Here is a 19,448-nt window from a genome sequence, read left to right as displayed (position 1 = left end):
TGATTCTTGTGTTGTGGCCAAAGCCATGACGTCAGGCTTGTGCGCCTGTGAATCTCACTTCACCCTGTTGTTTTAAGTCAGTGAATTGCCTGGATGGCTTTTGTGGCAGGTGATTTATCTCTGAGTTTTCAGATTTTTGAAAAGCATTGCAAGGAAGTGCATGTTCATTGGGTTGCCTGTAGCTTTGCTGAGGCCCAGAGCCACGGTGACCTTGTCCTTCTGTTTGTGCAGGGGAGCAAAGGAGATCTTGGGCCTGTCGGTGTACCTGGAAAGACTGGCCTGGCTGGACCCCCTGGGCCAACTGGACCACCAGGACCCCCAGGACCTCCGGGACCACCAGGACCAGGATTTGCCGCTGGATTTGTGAGTCACTGGGGGGCCCCCAGAAAGCCTGGGCCATACAGCTGCCTTCCCTCCAGACAGCTCACAGCCTGAGCAGAACCCCCTAAGCAGGGCCCAGCTCTTGTCGCGTGTGGGTTTCTCCTATTCCCATCTTTGGGCTCCCATGTCTGACTCAAGTACCTGAATGGGTTAGCTCAGTTCTGGATTGGCCTCACTGCACTCAAAGCACATATGTTTACGCTCAGATGTCCCATCGTCTGTGGGTGCTGTCCCCAACCCTTCCACGCTGAAAACCTGCCTATGAACCCAAGTACAATTTCTCTTGCACACGCACAGGCCAAATAGGATGCGTACCCACCAGGGTTTGATTAACACACACACACACACACACACACACACACACACACACACACACACACCCCAAGCTCTGTCGGTCATCCACTTCCCTTTCCCCCATCTCCCTTTTCCTGGCCTCAGGGAAGTTTCCTTCTTAATAAGGCTCAGGCACTGAGCATCCCTCTTGTGCTCCCTCCAGGATGATATGGAAAGCTCTGGGATGCCCTTCTCATCAACAGCCCGAAGCTCCGACGGGCTGCAGGTACTGCCCATGGGCTGGGGTAGGAGGAGGGTCCCAGGCCAGTGGTGTCTTTGGGACAGCCTTATATAGGGCAAGGAACCACCAGAAGCACGGGGATGTGAGCCATAGTACCTTCCACCCCAGAAAGACCTGCTCACAAACTGTCCCTAGGGATGGGGGGTCGGAGTGGGGTGGTGACAGGTTCATAGGCCTTTCCCTCTCTGATTTCTTCCATGGCTGTAATTTGAAGAAGTGACAGATATTTGGCCAGAGTAGACTGGAGTTAATGGGGCCTTTGGGGGAGTCACCCCACGTTTCTCTGTTGACCTGTGTGTAGTTTGGATTAGGTCAGCAAAAAAGAGCTGAAGTCCCAAAGTCCCCAAATGGCAGGTATATCAGGGCCCTTGTATGCAGGCATGCACAAACTCTACGGCAATGTCTAGGATACCACTTTTCCCTGAGGAACAGCAGTTATGTCCTGGAGGACACCAGCCTGACCTCTAGTCTCTGGGGCCATCACAGTGCTACCGTGACAGTAGCTAAGTATCATTATCATTGCTGTAATTCTTTTTTTTTTTAAAGATTTATTTATTGGTTATATACAACATGTTTTCCTGCACACCAGGAAAGAGCACCAGATCTCATTACAGATGGTTGTGAGCCACCATGTGGTTGCCGGGAATTAACTCAGGACCTCTGGAAAAGCAGTCAGTGCTCTTAACCTCTGAGCCATCTCTCCAGCCCTGCTGTAATTCTTTGTAACTTTTTCAGTATATAGTTTTATTTTGAAACAATTTCAAATGTAGACAGGTTTTAAGGACAACAGAAAGAACTCCCATGTAGCTTTCAACCGGATACTCAGTTAAAGTTCAGCTTTTACAATAGAAGGCTCTGCTCAGAGCTCCTGTCACACCAGCCTCCTGCCTCAGTTTTTGTTGTCCCTGGAGTCAGGAGGTTTGGAAAGGGCTAATGAATGTGGGATAAAGCAGATCCAGGTCACTCACTAACACTTGTTTCCTTTGCTCTGGCAGGGACCTCCAGGGTTGCCAGGACTCAAGGTGAGTGAGGGAGGCCTTTCTTGGAGACCTGCCTAGCAAGTTAATACATTGTGAGCTCAGCATGAAAGTTTGCAAAACACAGCAGGCGGCTTCATGGAAAAATAGCCTCATGTCCCTTCCCGTGCACTGAGCATTAGTGGGGTCATGCCCTATCTTTCCAAGCCCAGGAAATGAGATTCCTGCCTGCACACATCTGAACCATGCTAAAATTTTGAGAAGGAGACCAGAGCCTCTCCACGGTTCTCAGCTTTAGGGACCCGTAGGGTGGTGTCCCCTTCTGGAGGATCTGAGAGTTTTGTTCTCTGCTTCCCATGTCATCCTTGGGGACACTAGCCCACAGACTAGGCCCCGTCCTTGGCCCCCACCTTCCCTTGCACTCAAGTCAGGCTCCCCAGGGTGGGGGCAAGGGTGGAGAGCAACAGAATAGTCCCCACCAGGTGTCCTTACTGCCCAGCTGGCCTCTGCTGTTGCCCTACTTCTAGAATGCTTTTCTGTGACTTACAAAACACTGGATGAACATTTCAAAGGGCTGGATTTTTAGATGGGCCCAAATTGGATTTCTTTGTATAGCTCTGGCTGTCATGGAACTCACTCTGTATGCCAGGCTGGCCTCGAACTCAGATATCTACCTCCCTCTGCTTCCTAAGTGCTGGGATTAAAGGCGGGCTTTTTTTTTTCTTTAAAAAAAATCTCTTCAGAGGGTTTGTTTCTTTTCTCTCTCTCTCTCTCTCTCTCTCTCTCTCTCTCTCTCTCTCTCTCTCTTTCTCTCTCTCTCTCTGTTTTGTTTTTAAGACAAGGTTTCTCTGTAGCCTTGGTTGTCCTGGAACTAGGTCTTGTACTCCAGGCTGGCCTTGAACTCACAGAGATCCTCCTGCCTCTGCCTCCCGAGTGCTGGGGTTAAAAACATGTGTCACCACCACCCAGCTAGAGGACTTGCTCCTTATAGTGGAGGGGGTGGTACTTGCCACCAGCTTCTACAATATCCAGAACTATCCAATCCCCATGATTCTAGGATGTATTTTATACCTTCCACCAGTGTGGGTCCCTGGGACATCTAGGGTTCTAGAAGGGCCCAAGTGCTGGGGCTGGGACATCCTGGGTGATTAATAAAGGGGCATGTAGCTTGGTTTAGGGTTGAGCCAGCTGACACCCCAAGCTCATAGAACTTTTTGTCCACTTAGGGGGATCCTGGAGTGGCAGGGCCACCTGGAACCAAGGTAGGTACTTCACCCAGAGTCGGGTGTATTGTCCACTGGGGATGGAGAGGGGTCTGTAAGGATAGCAAGCATGCCCCACAAACCTCATGTGTCGGGCACATCTCAGAGGCAGCCTAAGAATAGCAGGCATGGAGTGAGATGCTTGTACAGTCCTGGCCTCATTGTTCCTTATACTTTTGTTTCTTTGTAATTTAACAAGCCCGATTCAGAGAAAACTACCCAGGTCACACCCCCATATACCCGCACCAGTTGTGGGAAATGAGCTTCCTCCCCTCCCCTCCTTACCTTCCCTTCCCTGCCACCATCCTTCCTGTCTTCTTCTTCCTCATCCCACATGGATGGGATGCTATATCCATGGAGAGAGCTATATCACCCTCCACGGCCTGAGCCAAGCCAGCAGAAGCCTAGGCTACGGTCACATCCATGGTTGCTGTGACCTCTTCCCTGAGAATCTCTGCTGCCTGGCTGCAGGGCTGACTCTGGCCCCTCCATTTGTCTGTCCCAGGGAGAAGTTGGAGCAGATGGAATCCAGGGCATCCCTGGCCTCCCAGGAAGAGAGGGTGCAGCTGGACCCCCGGTGAGTGAGAGGCGAAAGGCTTAAAAGAAGCCCCCAGGAAGAGAACTGGCATCTCAAATGGCCCTTCGGGGTGTCCTAGACATCTGTGTCCCCTACCTGCTACACTGTGGCCCCTGGAGCCAACTGCAAGGCTGGTCAGGGTTTGGGTGCCCATCTCTATTCTCCAAGGTTGGCGGCAACACAGACTCCCTGTCTGTATTGGAAGTCAGGCCCAGGTAGGCTGGTCCCTGAAGGGATTCTGGTTCTGTCTACGATGACCCATTTTCTCTGTCTCTGCAGGGACCAAAAGGAGAGAAAGGGACCCAGGGAGAAAAGGTAAGTGTCTGTAGCCTTAGATGCGCAGTGAACAGAGTTGAACTGCCTAGGCCTCAGGGTGAGGAATCCCATCCTGCCACAGCCTCAGGCCCAAGCTACCTGGCCACCCATGAGACCTCAGAGAGTTGAGGAGAGACCCTTAAGTTAGTAGGAGTAGCTCTCAGCAAACTACTGTCTGCAAACCTAGTACCTGGGCTATGGGTGGGCTCTGGGGTACTGGCTGGAGAAACTAGAATGATTACTTCTCTGCCGTTCTCTTCCAGGGAAACCCAGGAAAAGACGGAGTGGGGCTGCCAGGCCTCCCTGGCCCCCCAGGACCTCCAGGGCCTGTGATCTATGTATCGAATGAGGATGTAAGTACACTGTGAAATGCAGCGGGGCTCATCCCTCAGTCTAGGGACTGCTTGTAGTTGACCTAACTGCCTCATCAGAATGGCGTGAGGAGCGTTGGCTTCTCAAAAGAAGGCTGTGTTGGCTAGAAGCTCTCTCCTTGCCAAAGCTTCTTGACCTTTTGTGGTACCTGCAGCAACATAGTCAAGTGGCCTCGCCTCAAAGTCAGTGGGTCCCTCCTAGCCCCAGTGCAGAACCCCATGGTCAAGCTGCTGCCTGTGCTCAGTTCTCTGCAGCAAGAAGCCCAAGTCTCTGGTTGTCAGATGCAGGGCCCACGGGAACTGAGACTGCAGGGGCCAGGCTGCCCTAGACAGAGCTAGAGCTTGGTTGGGGTGACAACTGGGCTCAGATCCCAGCTACAGTTGTCACCAGTGATCCTGGCTGGTTACTTCACCTTCTGCAGTCCTGGTACCCTCAGTTCTGAGATGGGGACAGTACAGTCCTGGGAGAAGGCACTGAGCGGTCACAGGAGTGCCTAGCCCAGGCCTCATGCTGGCAGGAGTGCACAGACACCATGGAACTGATAAAAATAATATGATATTTTAGTGAAACCTGGGGGAAGACAGGAGCAAGGGCTCTGGGACCAGGGGAAAGCGAAGAGCAACAACTGGTCCTCTTCATCAGGGGCACTGGTATGACAGTGAAGCCTTAGAAAAGGCCCCAGCAGGTGGGGCTGCTTGCACGTGAGGGACCAGAGTGTACGCCCCAGGCCAAGTGTGTAACACGACAGGAGAGTGACGCCAGCTCTGGCCGCTCCATGCTGGGAGGAGGGGACCCCCCTCCCCAGGAAGGGAAGGGGACCCCCCAGGAAATGGGTCACTTTTCACCTGAGCACCTGCAGAGAGAACCCAGGCATACTGCTGAAAGCACAGGTTTTTCCTAAATTCTACTTTGGATGTGCTTTGTGTGCCTGTGGCTAATGTGATACAGGTGATTTTAAACTCAAACGCAGCTTTCTTTTCTTTTCCTCTACTTTTTATTTCCCGATGGCGTGGGGACAGAGAGCAGTAGTGAGCACGCCAGGACCTGAGGTAAGTGCCATCTTGCTTCCACGGAGGGTCCCGGGGAGCTGGGTTAGAACACCTGTGAGAGCCGTGTGTCCCCAAAATTCACGGTGCCCTTCTTTCCACAGGGCAAGCCAGGGTACGCAGGCTTTCCTGTAAGTAGCTTTGCTTCAGAGCAGCATGCTTGCCCAACAATGCTCTGCACTGGGGGGTGGGCATGGGCTCTGCTTGGTATGGTACATACAGGATGGTAGTGTAAGCTTGGGTCATTGTCATTGAGGACATGATGCTATCAGGAAGATAATGGGGGCTGGAGGATATCGCATGGTCCCCTTGCCATCTATAATTGTTCAGGACACTGAAGGGCTACCTTGATATTGGGTCAGGGACCCTCATTTCTATCTGGTCTTCATTGTAGGGACCTGCCGGGCCGAAGGGTGACCTGGGTTCCAAAGGCGAGCAGGGTCTTCCAGGGCCCAAGGTAAGGGGCTGGGGTGCCATCTGCCCCTTTCCTAGAAACCACAGACCTGCTCCGATGACTCCTGAGGCAGGCTGGGCCCCAGGGGTACTGGGACATGCCATCTCTATTACCTTAATTCAGAGGGCTCTGGTCACAACCTTCCCACGTAGACCAGGACTCCCTTCCTCTGTTTCTGACTTGGGTCTTGGGGGTATCTGAGGCCTTATGGCTGAGCCCTGACCTGTCCTTCTTGTCCTGCCCATTTCAGGGTGAGAAAGGCGAGCCAGGTGCTATCTTTGGCCCTGATGGCAGAGCCCTGGGCCCTGCCCAGAAAGGAGCCAAGGTGAGAATGGGATTGGGGTTCCCTGACATTGTGAAGACAGAGTGGGTGGGTGGGGCATCCTGACAGAGAGGCAGGATCACAACACAAACCTTTCCTGAATGGGTTTCCCAAGCCTCCCATGGCCTAATTCTGTTCCTCTCCCTTTGCCTCTTGCAACCATCCTGGGTGTGTCCTCATGACCCCCAAAACCTGCCAATGGCTTGCATTATCCCCTTGCTACTGTTGCCTGAGATCACTATAGAATGGTTAGTGATATAGGCTATGGCCTAATGTACTCACTCTTCTGCCTGGCCTTTGTCCATGGGAGATGAAGGAGCCCAAGGCCTACTGGGGCCACCCCATGTGTAGGCAACCAACAGGTTATACAGGTAGATGTACCCTGTATAACCGAGGTATCTAGACCTCCTCCTTCCTGTGGTCCTGAGCTTGCAGCAGCCTGAGCCCACGCCCAGCTGGCCAGGACTTGCTCCTCAGACTGTTTTAGGCTTCCACCCCCATCAGACCTTCCAATTACCAGGGGAAGGGCTTTGGGAAGCCTTGGTGGCTATGAGGAATGGATTGTCATTGGCCTACAATGTTGTCAGGGAGTGAGCCAACGATTCCTCAGGCCCAGAGAACCCCCCTGCTGACAGAGGCTCTGTAGCTGAATAAGACCTGGGTGACCTTAGCTCTACATTGTCCAAGTTGGATCCCACTCTCACCAACCCAGGGCACATCCATCTGTGTCTCAGACCAGACCTGGTCCCAGTGCTGGTTTCTGTCCTGTCCTGGCATAGCCAGCAGCCTTGGCTGCCAGCTTAGCACATCCACATGGGTACAGGAACTCCAGAAGGCAGCAGGCAAGGTTAGCCATAGCTCACTGACGTACCTCTGATTCTCTATTCAGGGAGAACCAGGCTTCCGAGGACCCCCGGTGAGTAATGCCCTTTTGTTTACACTGGGTTTGTGGCCCAGAGTTTGTATCAATTGCCACATTGAGAACATGGGGTGGGGGTTGGTTGCCTGGATGACAATTGGCAGTTCCTCAGAGAAGGCAACCCTGGCTCTTTCCTGGGATGACCCCTCCCTCTTCACTAGGAGGCCTCACCCACCCTCCAACTAATCATTCTCTCTGTAGGGTCCTTATGGGCGACCTGGGCACAAGGGTGAAATCGGCTTCCCCGGACGGCCGGTGAGGATTTGGTGGCCTACAAGTTGGAGATAGTGGGTGGAGAGCACCTGGGGCCTGCAGAGGGCTGGGCCCTGGAGAAAGTGGACAGCTGCCCCTCCTGTCCTCCCCTTGGGTACAGCGATCATATCTACGTGGCCAATGTCTTAATATTTATCTGGGCTAAGAGTACACCTCATCTGGCACCCCATAGAAGGCCCTGGGCAAAAAGGGGGCTCTGACCTGGGACCTTCTAGTCAGTCTCCTGCCTCCTCTAGCTTCTGGGCAAAAGTGTGAAGACTTGACCCTGGGAAGGAAGGGGCTATGTACGGGCTGTCCAGTGCCCAACAAGCCCTGTTACTCTATTCTGCTCAGGGTCGTCCCGGAACAAATGGATTAAAGGGAGAGAAAGGGGAGCCTGGAGATGCCAGCCTTGGGTTCAGCATGAGGGTAAGTGTCCTGAAATGGCAAATGGGTGGCTTGGAAGACCAGAGAATAAGAATGGCTAGGTCAGGGCCTCTCAGGTCACCTAGCAGGCTGTTTGAGATGGCTGATGATGTAGCTAGATATGTTTGTCCTGACTACATTTGCATAAATACTCACATATGTTTGTGGGCACACCCACAACTACACGCACATATCTGCATGTTCCTATACCCAGGAGAGAGAAACATGGGATCTTAGGGCATACCTTCTCTGGATCCACCAACACAGGTTTGTGTCTTTTAAAATATCCACTGCCTTTGACTTAAGGGATTTTGTCTCATGGCATCTCTTGCCTTTCTATTGGAGCCAGCCACTCAGAAACTCAGGGGCTCCCCTGAGCATGGCTGTGTCCAGCTCTGACTCCCACCTCCCACTTGCTTTGCCCAGAGCAGAGATAGGCATGGAAATCCAGATATGAGTACTCCAGAGAGTTCACATTTGTGATGATCATGGCTGCTGTTGGTTTCTTGCCAGCTGCCTCCCCTGTGCACTAATGCCTACTAACCCCGTGCAAAATCAAGAGCAAACTGCGGTGTTTGCAGAGCTGCAGGGCCAGCAGTCATGGGCCAATCGCATCCATCCCAATGGAAAAGACTGGCTCTTGGATTTCATCCTCAGCTAGGATTTTTGAAATCAGGTTAAACACTGTTTTCCCTGCGGGGAGTGTATCCCTTAGTCTGAGGTACCAGCCAGTACACAGATGCTCACAGCCCTCCCCCCAATCCATGGAGCTGTCCTGGGGAAGGCAGGCCATGCAAGGTGCCTGGTCATGCCTATTCCTTACACGGGTCCTCGAGAGGTCTTTTGCAGAAGCAGTGTATAACCGTCAGAGCATGGGCCAGGCTGTCCCTTTCATTCAAGTCAAAGCCTTCTTGAGTGACTTAGCCACTCCTAAGTGACCTCAAGAGAAGTACAACTACTGGCCCTGGGCAGGAAACAGGCAGGCCCAGCTGGCAGGCACATAAGTCAGCAATGCAGTCTTGATTTTTTACATCATCAAACGCATTCAGCTTTCTGATCTGACTGCTTCTCAGAAGAATTTCAGCCCGTGTCTGCTGCCCTAGCCTATACTGATGGTTAGCTGTGACCTTGACTAACCAGAAACTTCTGTCCCTCCACAGGGATTGCCTGGCCCCCCTGGGCCTCCAGGCCCCCCAGGTCCTCCGGGAATGCCCATCTATGACAGCAATGTAAGTGGTCAGAGCTTCATTGTCTGGAGGCTTCTCTCCCATTGCTGCCTCTGGAATCCTCTCTGGGTATCTCTGGAATGGGTCTGTCGGGTAGGCTGCACCTGGAGGCAGTGGACAAGCAGTGAGTCCCCACGGGACTAACTCTGCGGCTTCGAGTCAGCCTCAAACTCAGCCTTAACAAGGGGAAGAGGTGACCAGTGAGGGCAGGTCACTGTGACTAGGACTCTGGACACAGACCCTGTCCCCGTTTAGAACGCCTATGGAAAGAGTTCTGGTTTGATTCTGGAGAGGGGGCCCTGGGATTTCTTGCCTTGGGGACCCTGGTAGTCTTGCTTTCTAGAGCCCTGTCCTTCAGCACTCCCCTTTCTTCCCCCGCCTCCCCCCCCCCCCCCCCGTTGTTCTTTGTAGGCATTTGTGGAGTCCGGCCGACCTGGACTACCAGGACAGCAAGGTGAGGGCACTGGGGCTCACAGTGCATGCGGAAGTCTGGGGCTCCGGTAGGAAGATGGCAATGGGATAGTAACCTCAAACTGATCAGGAAAAGATGGAGCTGTGGGACTTGACTCTCTGCTAACTCTGGGTATCCAGTTCCCGGGTCACGTTCTCAAGCCTACCCTACTCCTAATATCACACACCGGGCATAGCTGTCCAGGGATTCTAACTAGAGGCTCTGGTGCTGGACATGACCACCCAAGATTTCTCAGAGAAGGTGCAGGGACAGCCCCAGTCATCTATCAGTAGGGACATGGAGCAATGGCTCTCCCCAACACACACATCTGCTCCTCCTGAGCTCTGAATCTGACTATGTCCCCCACCCCCGCATCTTTCCACAGCCTTTCTGGTCTAGCTTCAGCCTATGTACACAATAGCCAAGACTGGGGACATTAGTGGGAGGGGCCTTGACCGGACTTTCACTGATAGCCTTGGGGTCTCTTCCCCTAGGTGTGCAGGGGCCTTCAGGACCGAAGGGTGACAAAGGAGAGGTGGGCCCACCTGGGCCTCCAGGTGAGCATACTTTGTGTGGTCCAGGCTGAAGGTTGTTGGGTACAGTCAGCCTCAGGGTGGGGCACTAGAACCTGGGGGTACTGGATACCTGTTACATCATGGTTGCTGCCCAATGCTCTGGAGGGGCAAAACACATGCTTTCTCAGCTCACCGAGTCCTGAAAAGACCTGGATCTAGGGATCAGTCTCCACCAAAATCATCTGGAAAAACAGGATAAAAATTGAGATGGAGGGAGGACCAGCAGGGAAGAGAGCTGAGGCCACTCCCCTTGAACCACAAAAGCATTAGCACTCATGGGCTAGTGGAATTCCCTACTCAATACCAGCCCAATTCTCCCCATCAGCATCACTCCGAGTGTGTGGTGTGGTAAAGAAGATACAGGCACTGGAACCAAGACAAGACCGAACCAGAGATGGAGAGACCAGATCCCAGGCCTCCTGGTTACCAGGCAGGGACTAAGACTTAGCATGTACCATGTCCCAAAGCTAAAAGGAAAGAGAATCAGAGAGCAGAGGGCTCTTTGGGTAAATCCTGGGACACAAGAGTTCAGAGAACTTGGGGAGATGATTTCCCCCGAGGACAGCCAGGGTCAGCTGGGAGAGGCCATCTCAGCACCTCGCCAGTGGAAGCACAGATTGAGAGATGAAGTCCACAGAGGGAGGACACAGCAACGGTCTAGCGTGCTTGTCACTGGAGAACCAAAGAGAGACAGCAGTTGAGGGCAAAATGGCCCAGAGTTTCGAGACTGAGAAAAGATTTGCAGTGTTTCTCACAGTGAAAAGACGTACAAGAAGACCAGCAGAGATGAGGAAAGCCAGAAGACCCTGCGTGTTTCAGAACATCAGAGGGAGGCTCACGCCGCAGAATTCCACAGCCCAGGAGTATGACTCTGCACCAAGAGGGTGGCCTAAGCAGCAAGCAGCCTGATGTGCAGTGCAAGGCTCCTGGGAGAGACAGAAGCGGTTCCCAGAAAGGGGGAGGCAGGCAACAGCTGACCAGCACAGCAGGCAGAGGACAGGCTGCATGGCCACAGGCCCGGACTCTCAGGAGCAGTCTCTCTGATGTTTAGCTGAGGTCAAGGGTACAGATGAACTTGAAAGAAAGCCAAAAACAGAAGAATGTGCCCGATGCACAGATAAATGATACCAAAACACAGAGCAAAGATGATGCAAATCAAGACAAAGAGGGAGAAGGAGCCCAGAGCAGGAGCATGTAAAAAGCAGCAGTCAAAATAGATCTGAACCCCCAGGTTTTCAGCAGCTGAACATGGGCGCTTCTGTTGGCGGTCGGATGGGAGTGGACTGGCTCCCAAGAGAGACACAGAGAGACCTCTCCCTTAGGACAAAGGCAAGCTAGAGAATCAGGATAGAGGGAATTGTCCCAGGAGAAGGGAGCGAGCAATGGTTGGCAAAGTGTGCGTGTGTGACCGAGTGGATCTTAGGAAATAAGCTGGAATTTAAAAAGCTCTCATCTTGATCCAAGTCCATCTGCCAGAATAATCCGGTAACTGAACTCTTGTGCCTACAATAGCAGAACCTCGGGATAGGGAAGACAAGGAAGAAAAACATGCCGTCATTGGAAAAATTTAACCTGGAGTTGGAAGGGCTCAGCAGCCCCAATGCTTGACTACATCATCTCTGGCCATATGCCAGTCACAGGGACTAGTCCCTGCAGGCAGAAGCATTCTGCACATTGAGGGGGGATAGTCTCGTGAATCTAGTACAAGCCCATGGTGAGGGAGCACCTGCCTTGGAGGACTGCCCCAGAGCAGCCCTGCTCCAGGCAGTTTGCATGTCAAAGGAGAAGCAAAAGACCCGGAGGCAGCCTGGGGTGGTGATGCTGACAAAGCCTCTCTCAGAAGCCTGAATAGCTGGGTCCTCTAAGTCTCTCATGGGCTGGGTCAGTGGGACCCCTTGCTCATAGGTCATAGGGTCCCACAGACCATGGCCCAGTTCTACAGAGGTCCTAGGACAGGGGCTGAGGCTTGGGTCCTCCTAGTGGCCACTGTCACCTCCAATCCCAGGTGGCACACTTGTAAGATGACTGGGCAGGGGGTGGGCATGAAATCACTGCTCTTGCCCATTGGAGCGAAGAGCCTCCAAGACAGAGACTCCATAAGGACATCAGCCTTGCAGGAGGACAGAAACAGGAAGACCTGACCCAAGGTTGCTACCCCTGAAAAAAGGGGTTAACCCCTCTTCACAAAATACAGCCTTAAATGGAATGTTATTGTGCCTCCAGGCTGAGGTCCTAGGAAGCAAACGTCACATTTGATGAAAACAGGAAGGCATTTTAGAGACAGAAATAAATAAAGTCATGTTTTATTTATGTATAAAATAACAGAGATCAAAAAGAAAAGAAAAGAAAAAAATCCAAAGATGAAGTTAATTCTTTGAAGATGCCGAAACATCTCCCCACCCCTGTAAACTCACAGAGACAACAGGGAATGGCTTAAAGGAGCGACCCTGGGCCTTGCTGACCCTATGCCTGCAGTAACAGGACCAGGCTTCTTGAAGCAAGGCGTCTAGGGAAAGAAGAAGCCAGTTTACACAGATACCAAGTCTCCAGTGTACACAGCCCTGAGGATCTGTGGGGTGACAGTGGAGTGACTGCGTCTCTCCAGGCCACCAGATAGGCAGCCATTAGAAAAGCCACTGGCTGGTCATAAACATTTACAGGTGCAATTCTGCAGAAACACCAAATCCATTAACCAGGATTAATTTAAGATGTGTGGTCCTTACACAAATCCATGAGGGCGGGTGACCCAGGTGGGGTGGGGGAGGGGAGTACAAACCGTGGAGTCAATGCTGTCATCTCGGTTCACTCCCAACCTCCCTTCCTACCCTGCAGGGCAGTTCCCCATCGACTTCTTCCACCTGGGAGCGGAAATGAAGGTGGGTGAGATTGCTGGTCAAGTTGAGGGAAGGTGGATGTCCTGATGGGGTGGCTGGTGTCCAGGCAGGTGCCTCTGTCTCTGGTGACAGGAGTCTACTGACATGCAGCCAAGCCGCTTTCCTTTCTTCTGGTGCCATGAGGAATGCTGGCCTTGCGGGAGCGTCCTTCCCTCTGAACACTCATTGTCCCAGGCTGGTGGGGGTGGGGTCGATACAGCAGGAGATGGGAGCCGAGCTGGATCTGGAAGGGGACCAAGGAGGTGCCCATGACTTGGGGTTAGTGCCAGCCTGTCATCCCCACCTGGCTCAGATAACCATTTCCACCTGTAGGGTGACAAGGGAGACCGAGGGGACACTGGACAGAAAGGAGAGCGGGGAGAACCTGGGGCTGCTGGTGGTGGATTCTTCAGCTCAAGTGTGCCTGGACCACCTGGCCCGCCTGGCTACCCTGGAATTCCGGTAAGCCTGAACCCCAGGCCTCCTGCAGGCGTCCACACATCATGCCTGGCTGTGTGCCCTAAAAGACTCAGACCAAACCCTGCAAGCTCAGCTGCCTAAGACTCCACATCTATTGGCTCCTCTGGGTACGAAGCTAGGTGGGCATATGGATCCTGGTGGTGGCCTCATTTGTTCCTCGTGGCCACTCTTCCTGCTGTTACCTGTCTGCTACTGTCCCTGGCTTTGAGCAGCATTGAGCAGACTCCAAGGGTGTACCATCACAGTTGTCATGAGGGCTGGAGGGAACAGGACCACTGGGGGGCCTTGGGGATGGTTCTTTGTCCTGGGACCACAACCCCAGCAAAAGGAGCCATGTGGTAGGCCGGGCTGTACTGGTCTTAAAGGTTACTTCCACCTCCGGGGCTATGAGCAAATAAATACAGTCCCAGCCTGGGGCATGCGGGATACAGTGGAAGGTTTTCTTGTTGTTCCTAGGGTCCAAAGGGAGAGAGCATTCGGGGCCCACCTGGCCCTCCTGGTCCTCAGGGACCTCCTGGTATTGGCTATGAGGGGCGTCAGGGACCCCCAGGACCTCCAGGACCACCAGGACCTCCCTCGTTCCCTGGTCCTCATAGGCAGAGTAAGTAGGAGAATGGGAAGTGGGCCTGGGTCCCTGAGGGTTACCCATGGGGCCAGGAGTTCCCAGCTTTATCTCTCTTGTAGCTGTCAGTGTTCCTGGTCCGCCAGGCCCTCCGGGCCCTCCGGGTCCCCCTGGAGCCATGGGTGCCTCCGCTGGGGTAAGTGTTCAATTGGCCAAGGTCTGAGGATCTGGATTAGGACTGGGGAGGTGGGTGGCATCTCAGGAAATCCTCCCCATCAGTCAACTGGGTGCAGACACCAGTGTCTGGGATCATGGGGTCCCCAAGGTACCCACTTCTACAACCTCTACTCCTTCTTGGGGTGATAGCCTGACAAAGATGGGTGCCTACCAAGAGTTACCCTCTGGTCTCCCAAATCCTCGGAGCTCTGGGTACTCGGGATAGTAGGTCCGACATTGGGCTTGGGTTGGGGTTCCAGCAGGTGAGGATCTGGGCCACATACCAGACCATGCTGGACAAGGTACGCGAGGTGCCGGAGGGTTGGCTCATCTTCGTGGCTGAGAGGGAAGAGCTCTACGTACGTGTTAGAAATGGCTTCCGGAAGGTGCTGGTGAGTTCTCAGGGACCATCCCCCCAACAGCCACAAGAAGGATGGAAGGTTTTCTTAACTTTAAAGAATAGTAAGCAGGTTCCTCTGCATTTTGGGGGTTAGCAGTAAATGAATGTTTATTAGTTACTTTTATCATTGCTGAGACCAAATTCCCAGCAAGAAGTACCTTAAGGGAGGACAGGTCACTTTGGCTCACGGTTTGAGGTATGGTCCAGGGCAGTGACGAAGGTGCAGTGGCCAGGATGTGTCAGACAACTGGTCATACGGCTTCTGTCGTCAGGCAGCAAGCAGGTAGGAAGTGGGGCTACTTCCTCCAGTGAATCTCTACCTGCTAAAGGTTCCACTATCTTCCCAAACAGCGCTGCCAACTGGGGACCAAATGTTCAACATAACCCTGGGTTAGGGTGGGGGCAGAGGGGGGTAGAGTTCACATTCTACCAACAGCAGTGTAACATGAGGTAGGGTCCTAGCTCTAGAGCCCAGGTGGGTCATGGCCAAGACTCTTAGCTGTCCTCTACAGGGCATGCAATGCGACAAAGCATCAGGGCACGTCTTGGCATAGAGGCTACATATGCTCTGGATCCCAGCACTGTGTTATATAAACACCACTGCGGAGGCCGGCCAGATAGCACAGTGGGCATAGACACATGCCACACAGACCTGTCAACCTGAGTTTGATTTCAGAACCCACAAAAGGTGAAAGGAGAGAACCCGTTCTGCAGAGCTGTCTTCCAACCTCCACACACACACCATGGCATGCGCACATATATATTATGCATAGACACATATAATAATAAACACCACTGTGATGAACATCCTTAGTACTGGTGGGATGCCTCAAAATGCATGATGGCTGCTGGGTGCCAGCTTTTGGGTTCTGGTTTCTATGGGCCTGGCAGACCTATCCTTCAATGCCTTTCTGACTACCAGCCCTTCTGTCTGGCCTGGGAGAGTCTTTGGTGTCAGCAGTAGGTCTAACCAGTGCCCACTGTTCACTTAGTGCTAAAGAGCGAGGTGTAGTCACGGCCCTCTCTCTACAGGCCTCTTCCAGAGGGAGGGGCCGTGGGAAGAGGGTGACAGATGAGAGGCTCTGGCCTGAAGCCTGCTGTAGTAACCCCCACTGTTGCCTTTCAGCTGGAGGCCCGGACAGCTCTCCCACATGGGACGGTGAGGAACCTTTTCTCTCTGTATGGCTGTTAGAAGTTAGCACCGGTAACAGAGCTCAGGGAGGTCACATGGTTCCTTGAAGTCCAGGAGCCAAATGCATGTGGCTGGAGGTTTGTGATTGTCCTGTACAATGCAAAGAATGGTCTACAATAGCTTTAGTTTTCAGCTTGGAATGAATGGATTTATAAAGTACACAACAAACGGAAGTAAAAGAATAAATAACAGAATATAGATAGATAAATGAAGCATTTTCAAATTGGGAACGCAAAACATTTGGCAGACATTGATGATTAGGGTTGGGGGGTGCTTTAAGGCAGCCAGCTGGAGTTCCCAGGAGAGTTCTGGGGAGGTGATGTCACCAGGCTGGACATGCACAGCAGCCAGCAGAAACTGACTGGGGAAGTTGGGGCATCAGCTGGAGTTCCTGACTGAGCTTTCTCCCCACGGCTGAGCTTACGGCTGAGCTTCCCACAGTTGACCAGGCAAGCGCATTTATGCCGTGGGACAAACCATGGTCACCTTGGTTGGAAATGGCTCACTTTCTAGCCTTCAAGGGCACTGTGTTTTACTCTGTTTTGTTCCTTTCTTCCCTCCATGCCAGACAGTTAGTGGGGCCATCTCCAGTTGAGGGACCTTGGAGGGGACTTTGAGACAAATATGCTTGGGTTGTGAAATGGGGGGAGGGAGCAACTTCACTTCCAGAACCAGCCTCTCAGTGAGTTCAAACATGTGACGATTGACTAATACTAATAATGTGGGGTCTTAGCCTGAGCAGTAGCCAGGAACCCCAAGGAGGCTGTGATGAGTGACGACTGTCTTCCAAGCGCAGGGAGGACTGGGGACCTGAACAGAGGGCAGTGCCACCCATTCAAGTATCTCGGGCTGGCTCATGCCGCGCCCAGGGCTAAGGGTCCATCTCCCTTCCCATCACCTTGGGCCCAGCCCTGTCCTACCTAAGAGCACAGAACAGACATGGGAAGGGATCGTACCAGGTGAGGAGTTACTCCAGGCACTGTGCACTTCCTTCTCAGGGCAATGAGGTAGCGGCTCTGCCCCCGCTGGTGCAGCTTCACGAGGGCAGCCCGTATACCCGGCGGGAGCACGCCTATTCCACCGCTCGGCCCTGGCGGGCAGATGACATCCTAGTCAACCCACCACGTCTGCCGGATCCACAGCCTTACCCTGGAGTTCCACACCACCACAGTGCCTATGTGCACCAGCCACCAGCCCGCCCCACAAGCTCACCTGCTCACACGCACCAGGACTTCCAGCCAGTGGTGAGTGTCCAGGGTTGAGGGGCATGTGTTCATCCAGCCCTAGTTCTGGCAGGATGGAGCAAATTCCCCCAGAGCTGCCAGAGGAAATACTGTGGACAGAGATCTATGGGTGAGCTTCTGACTAATGTGGGCTACGCATCACTTAGGCCAGGGACTTGCCTTCCCTCTGGTGGGTTAATGACTGTCCATGAGATCAAACACTTAGGAGCCAGTCCCTGCTAGTCCTTAATATGGCAGAGGAGAGAACACTGGATCATGCGTGTGCTGTGCCTCTGCCCTAGAGGATGCTGGGACAACCAGGGATGGGCAGCTACTCCAGTGCCAGCAGACTGAACTGGTCCCTGTTATTGCTCATAGCTATTAACGGTTCTCTTAGGGAGCTGCTGGAACCACAGTGCCTCAGACATCCTTTGATATCCTGGACTGAAAGGGACCAGATAGGGCTGCTTGAAGGCTTTCACTGAAGTTACTGCTGTCTTGCACACTCAGTGGAGGCTGCCTTGTGTGCACTGTGCAGCCTAGAGGCTAGAGGATAACATGTGACATTGCTTATGATGTAATTCTACGTGACCTTTCCTGCAGCTCCACCTGGTGGCACTCAACAGCCCGCTGTCAGGTGGCATGCGTGGCATCCGTGGGGCCGACTTCCAGTGCTTCCAGCAGGCCCGAGCCGTGGGTCTGGCTGGCACCTTCCGTGCCTTCTTGTCCTCTAGGCTGCAGGACCTCTACAGTATTGTGCGCCGAGCTGACCGGGGGACTGTGCCCATCGTCAACCTGAAGGTGGGTGGAGGTGGAATCTGTCCTCCTCCTTGAGAAGACCAAAGTATGTCCCCAGATGTACCCATGCCTTAACCTTTGGTGTGAATTCATAGCTGGATCTCAAAATGCCCCAACAGTCCTCACAAAGCTCCTTTTACCCCCGCACCTCCCAGGGCCCTGGTTCTTGTCCCATGGGTGTTTCTAGTGGTTCCTATGCTGCTGACCACATAACTCAAAGTGGCCTGGAACCATTTCTGTGTGCCACCTAGCCTGGCCCCTTGCCACAGGATCTATCGTGTGGCTTTATTCCTGGGTCTTTATGATTAAAAAAAAAAAAAAACTGGGATTCTTGATGTTCTTGCAGCAGTATTTCCCAGAGCCAGTGATGTGGACTGAGAGATCCCAGTGTCTTGGGCTCGGGAGGGCACCTATGGGTCTCATCCACTGTGATGGGGTGTACCTTTGGCGAAGGGCTTCCTCTGCCTCAATGTGTTCCTTGGTCTCTTGTGATCTCTCTAATATTCATTCCTCTGGCCTGATGTGACAGTGACTGACATCTGTTTGTCTCCTGTAGGACGAGGTGCTATCTGCCAGTTGGGACACCCTATTTTCTGGCTCCCAGGGGCAACTGCAGCCTGGGGCCCGCATCTTTTCTTTTGATGGCAGAGATGTCCTGAGACACCCAGCCTGGTAGGTCTCCCAGCGTTAGATGTGTCAAGACCTCCATCTTTAGACTGACACAATCTATACAGAAAATCACAGGGCTGGAGAGATGGCTCAGTGGGTTAGAGCACTCTTCCAGAGGACCTGTGTTCAATTCCCAGCACCAATATGGCAACTTATAACTGTCTGTAACTCCAGTTCTAAGGGATCCCATACCCTCACACAGACATCCATGCAGTCAAAACTCCAATGCACATAAAACAAATAAATAAACCTTAAAAAAGAAGAAGAAGAAGTCACAGAATCTTAGAAGAACATAAGAATGGCTGGTCACAGTATATTCAAACACTAGCCCGTCAGCACCCTCAAAGCCATGGCAGATATGTTTGTTCATCGCCTGTGACTACTTAATTAACTCTCTTGCTCAGCCATGTAAATGTCATGGAAAAGGATGGATTCTGCAAGACAGCTCCCGTGCCCATAGCCCTTGGTCACAGAATGCACCGGAAATGCTGACAAACGGCTGGGCTATCTTCAGAATGGCATCCTACCCAGCTGGCAGCTCAGACACCTGTTCCAATGACCATGCTCTCTGAAGAGTGGCTTGGGGAGCTACACAAAAGTCCCTAGGTGGCAGTTGAGTTCTGACCACCTGCTTTCTCCACTCATGAGGGCCCTCCTGGCCCCTACATGAGCTGAGTGGCTAAACCTGGCAGCAGGGTTCACTCCTAGCATTTATCAAAGAAGAGTTTCAGAAGCCAGGTCTTGTCGGTGGGTTAAAGGCTAGCCCAGAGGTCCCCTAGCTCAGGCTACATCCCAACACCCTCTTCCTCTGCAAGAGTACACATCTGGGAGGTGACCTAAGTCCTTAAGGGGCCCTTCATTGTCCCGTCATCCCACTACCCCCAAATATAGCGGCTGGCCTCCCAT

The 19,448-nt window shown here is 52.9% G+C and overlaps 2 protein-coding genes across 5 annotated transcripts in view; one reads left to right on the top strand and one right to left on the bottom strand.

Moving 5' to 3' along the window:
• Positions 1–19,448, top strand: part of Col18a1 (collagen type XVIII alpha 1 chain) — a 61,365-nt gene that overhangs the window by 40,591 nt on the left and 1,326 nt on the right. For 2 of the 4 annotated variants that reach the window (XM_087898273.1, XM_087898271.1), the window contains exons 15-40: positions 232–363; positions 878–940; positions 1,951–1,977; positions 3,159–3,194; positions 3,700–3,771; positions 4,051–4,086; positions 4,350–4,439; positions 5,478–5,507; positions 5,609–5,635; positions 5,899–5,961; positions 6,209–6,283; positions 7,170–7,196; positions 7,401–7,454; positions 7,806–7,880; positions 9,038–9,106; positions 9,515–9,557; positions 10,049–10,111; positions 12,962–13,005; positions 13,336–13,464; positions 13,939–14,083; positions 14,167–14,240; positions 14,524–14,652; positions 15,787–15,819; positions 16,851–17,096; positions 17,679–17,876; positions 18,430–18,545. In XM_087898273.1, coding sequence (XP_087754399.1) covers positions 232–363; positions 878–940; positions 1,951–1,977; positions 3,159–3,194; positions 3,700–3,771; positions 4,051–4,086; positions 4,350–4,439; positions 5,478–5,507; positions 5,609–5,635; positions 5,899–5,961; positions 6,209–6,283; positions 7,170–7,196; positions 7,401–7,454; positions 7,806–7,880; positions 9,038–9,106; positions 9,515–9,557; positions 10,049–10,111; positions 12,962–13,005; positions 13,336–13,464; positions 13,939–14,083; positions 14,167–14,240; positions 14,524–14,652; positions 15,787–15,819; positions 16,851–17,096; positions 17,679–17,876; positions 18,430–18,545 — 2,096 coding nt within the window. Of the gene's footprint in view, positions 1–231; positions 364–877; positions 941–1,950; positions 1,978–3,158; positions 3,195–3,699; positions 3,772–4,050; positions 4,087–4,349; positions 4,440–5,477; positions 5,508–5,608; positions 5,636–5,898; positions 5,962–6,208; positions 6,284–7,169; positions 7,197–7,400; positions 7,455–7,805; positions 7,881–9,037; positions 9,107–9,514; positions 9,558–10,048; positions 10,112–12,961; positions 13,006–13,335; positions 13,465–13,938; positions 14,084–14,166; positions 14,241–14,520; positions 14,653–15,786; positions 15,820–16,850; positions 17,097–17,678; positions 17,877–18,429; positions 18,546–19,448 lie in introns of all 4 variants that reach the window. The other 2 variants (XM_087898272.1, XM_087898270.1) reach the window with 1 other exon arrangement.
• Slc19a1 (solute carrier family 19 member 1) overlaps positions 13,069–19,448 on the bottom strand; it is a 28,188-nt gene continuing 21,808 nt past the window's right edge. Inside the window, exon 6 of the mRNA XM_087898275.1 lies at positions 13,069–13,246. Coding sequence (XP_087754401.1) covers positions 13,100–13,246 — 147 coding nt within the window. The 3' untranslated portion in view covers positions 13,069–13,099. The remainder of the gene's footprint in view (positions 13,247–19,448) is intronic.

This window comes from Myodes glareolus, chromosome 18 (assembly GCF_982192425.1).
Source record: "Myodes glareolus chromosome 18, mMyoGla1.1, whole genome shotgun sequence".
Classification (NCBI taxonomy): Eukaryota; Metazoa; Chordata; class Mammalia; order Rodentia; family Cricetidae; genus Myodes; species Myodes glareolus.
This window is presented reverse-complemented; position numbering and strand designations above follow the sequence as displayed.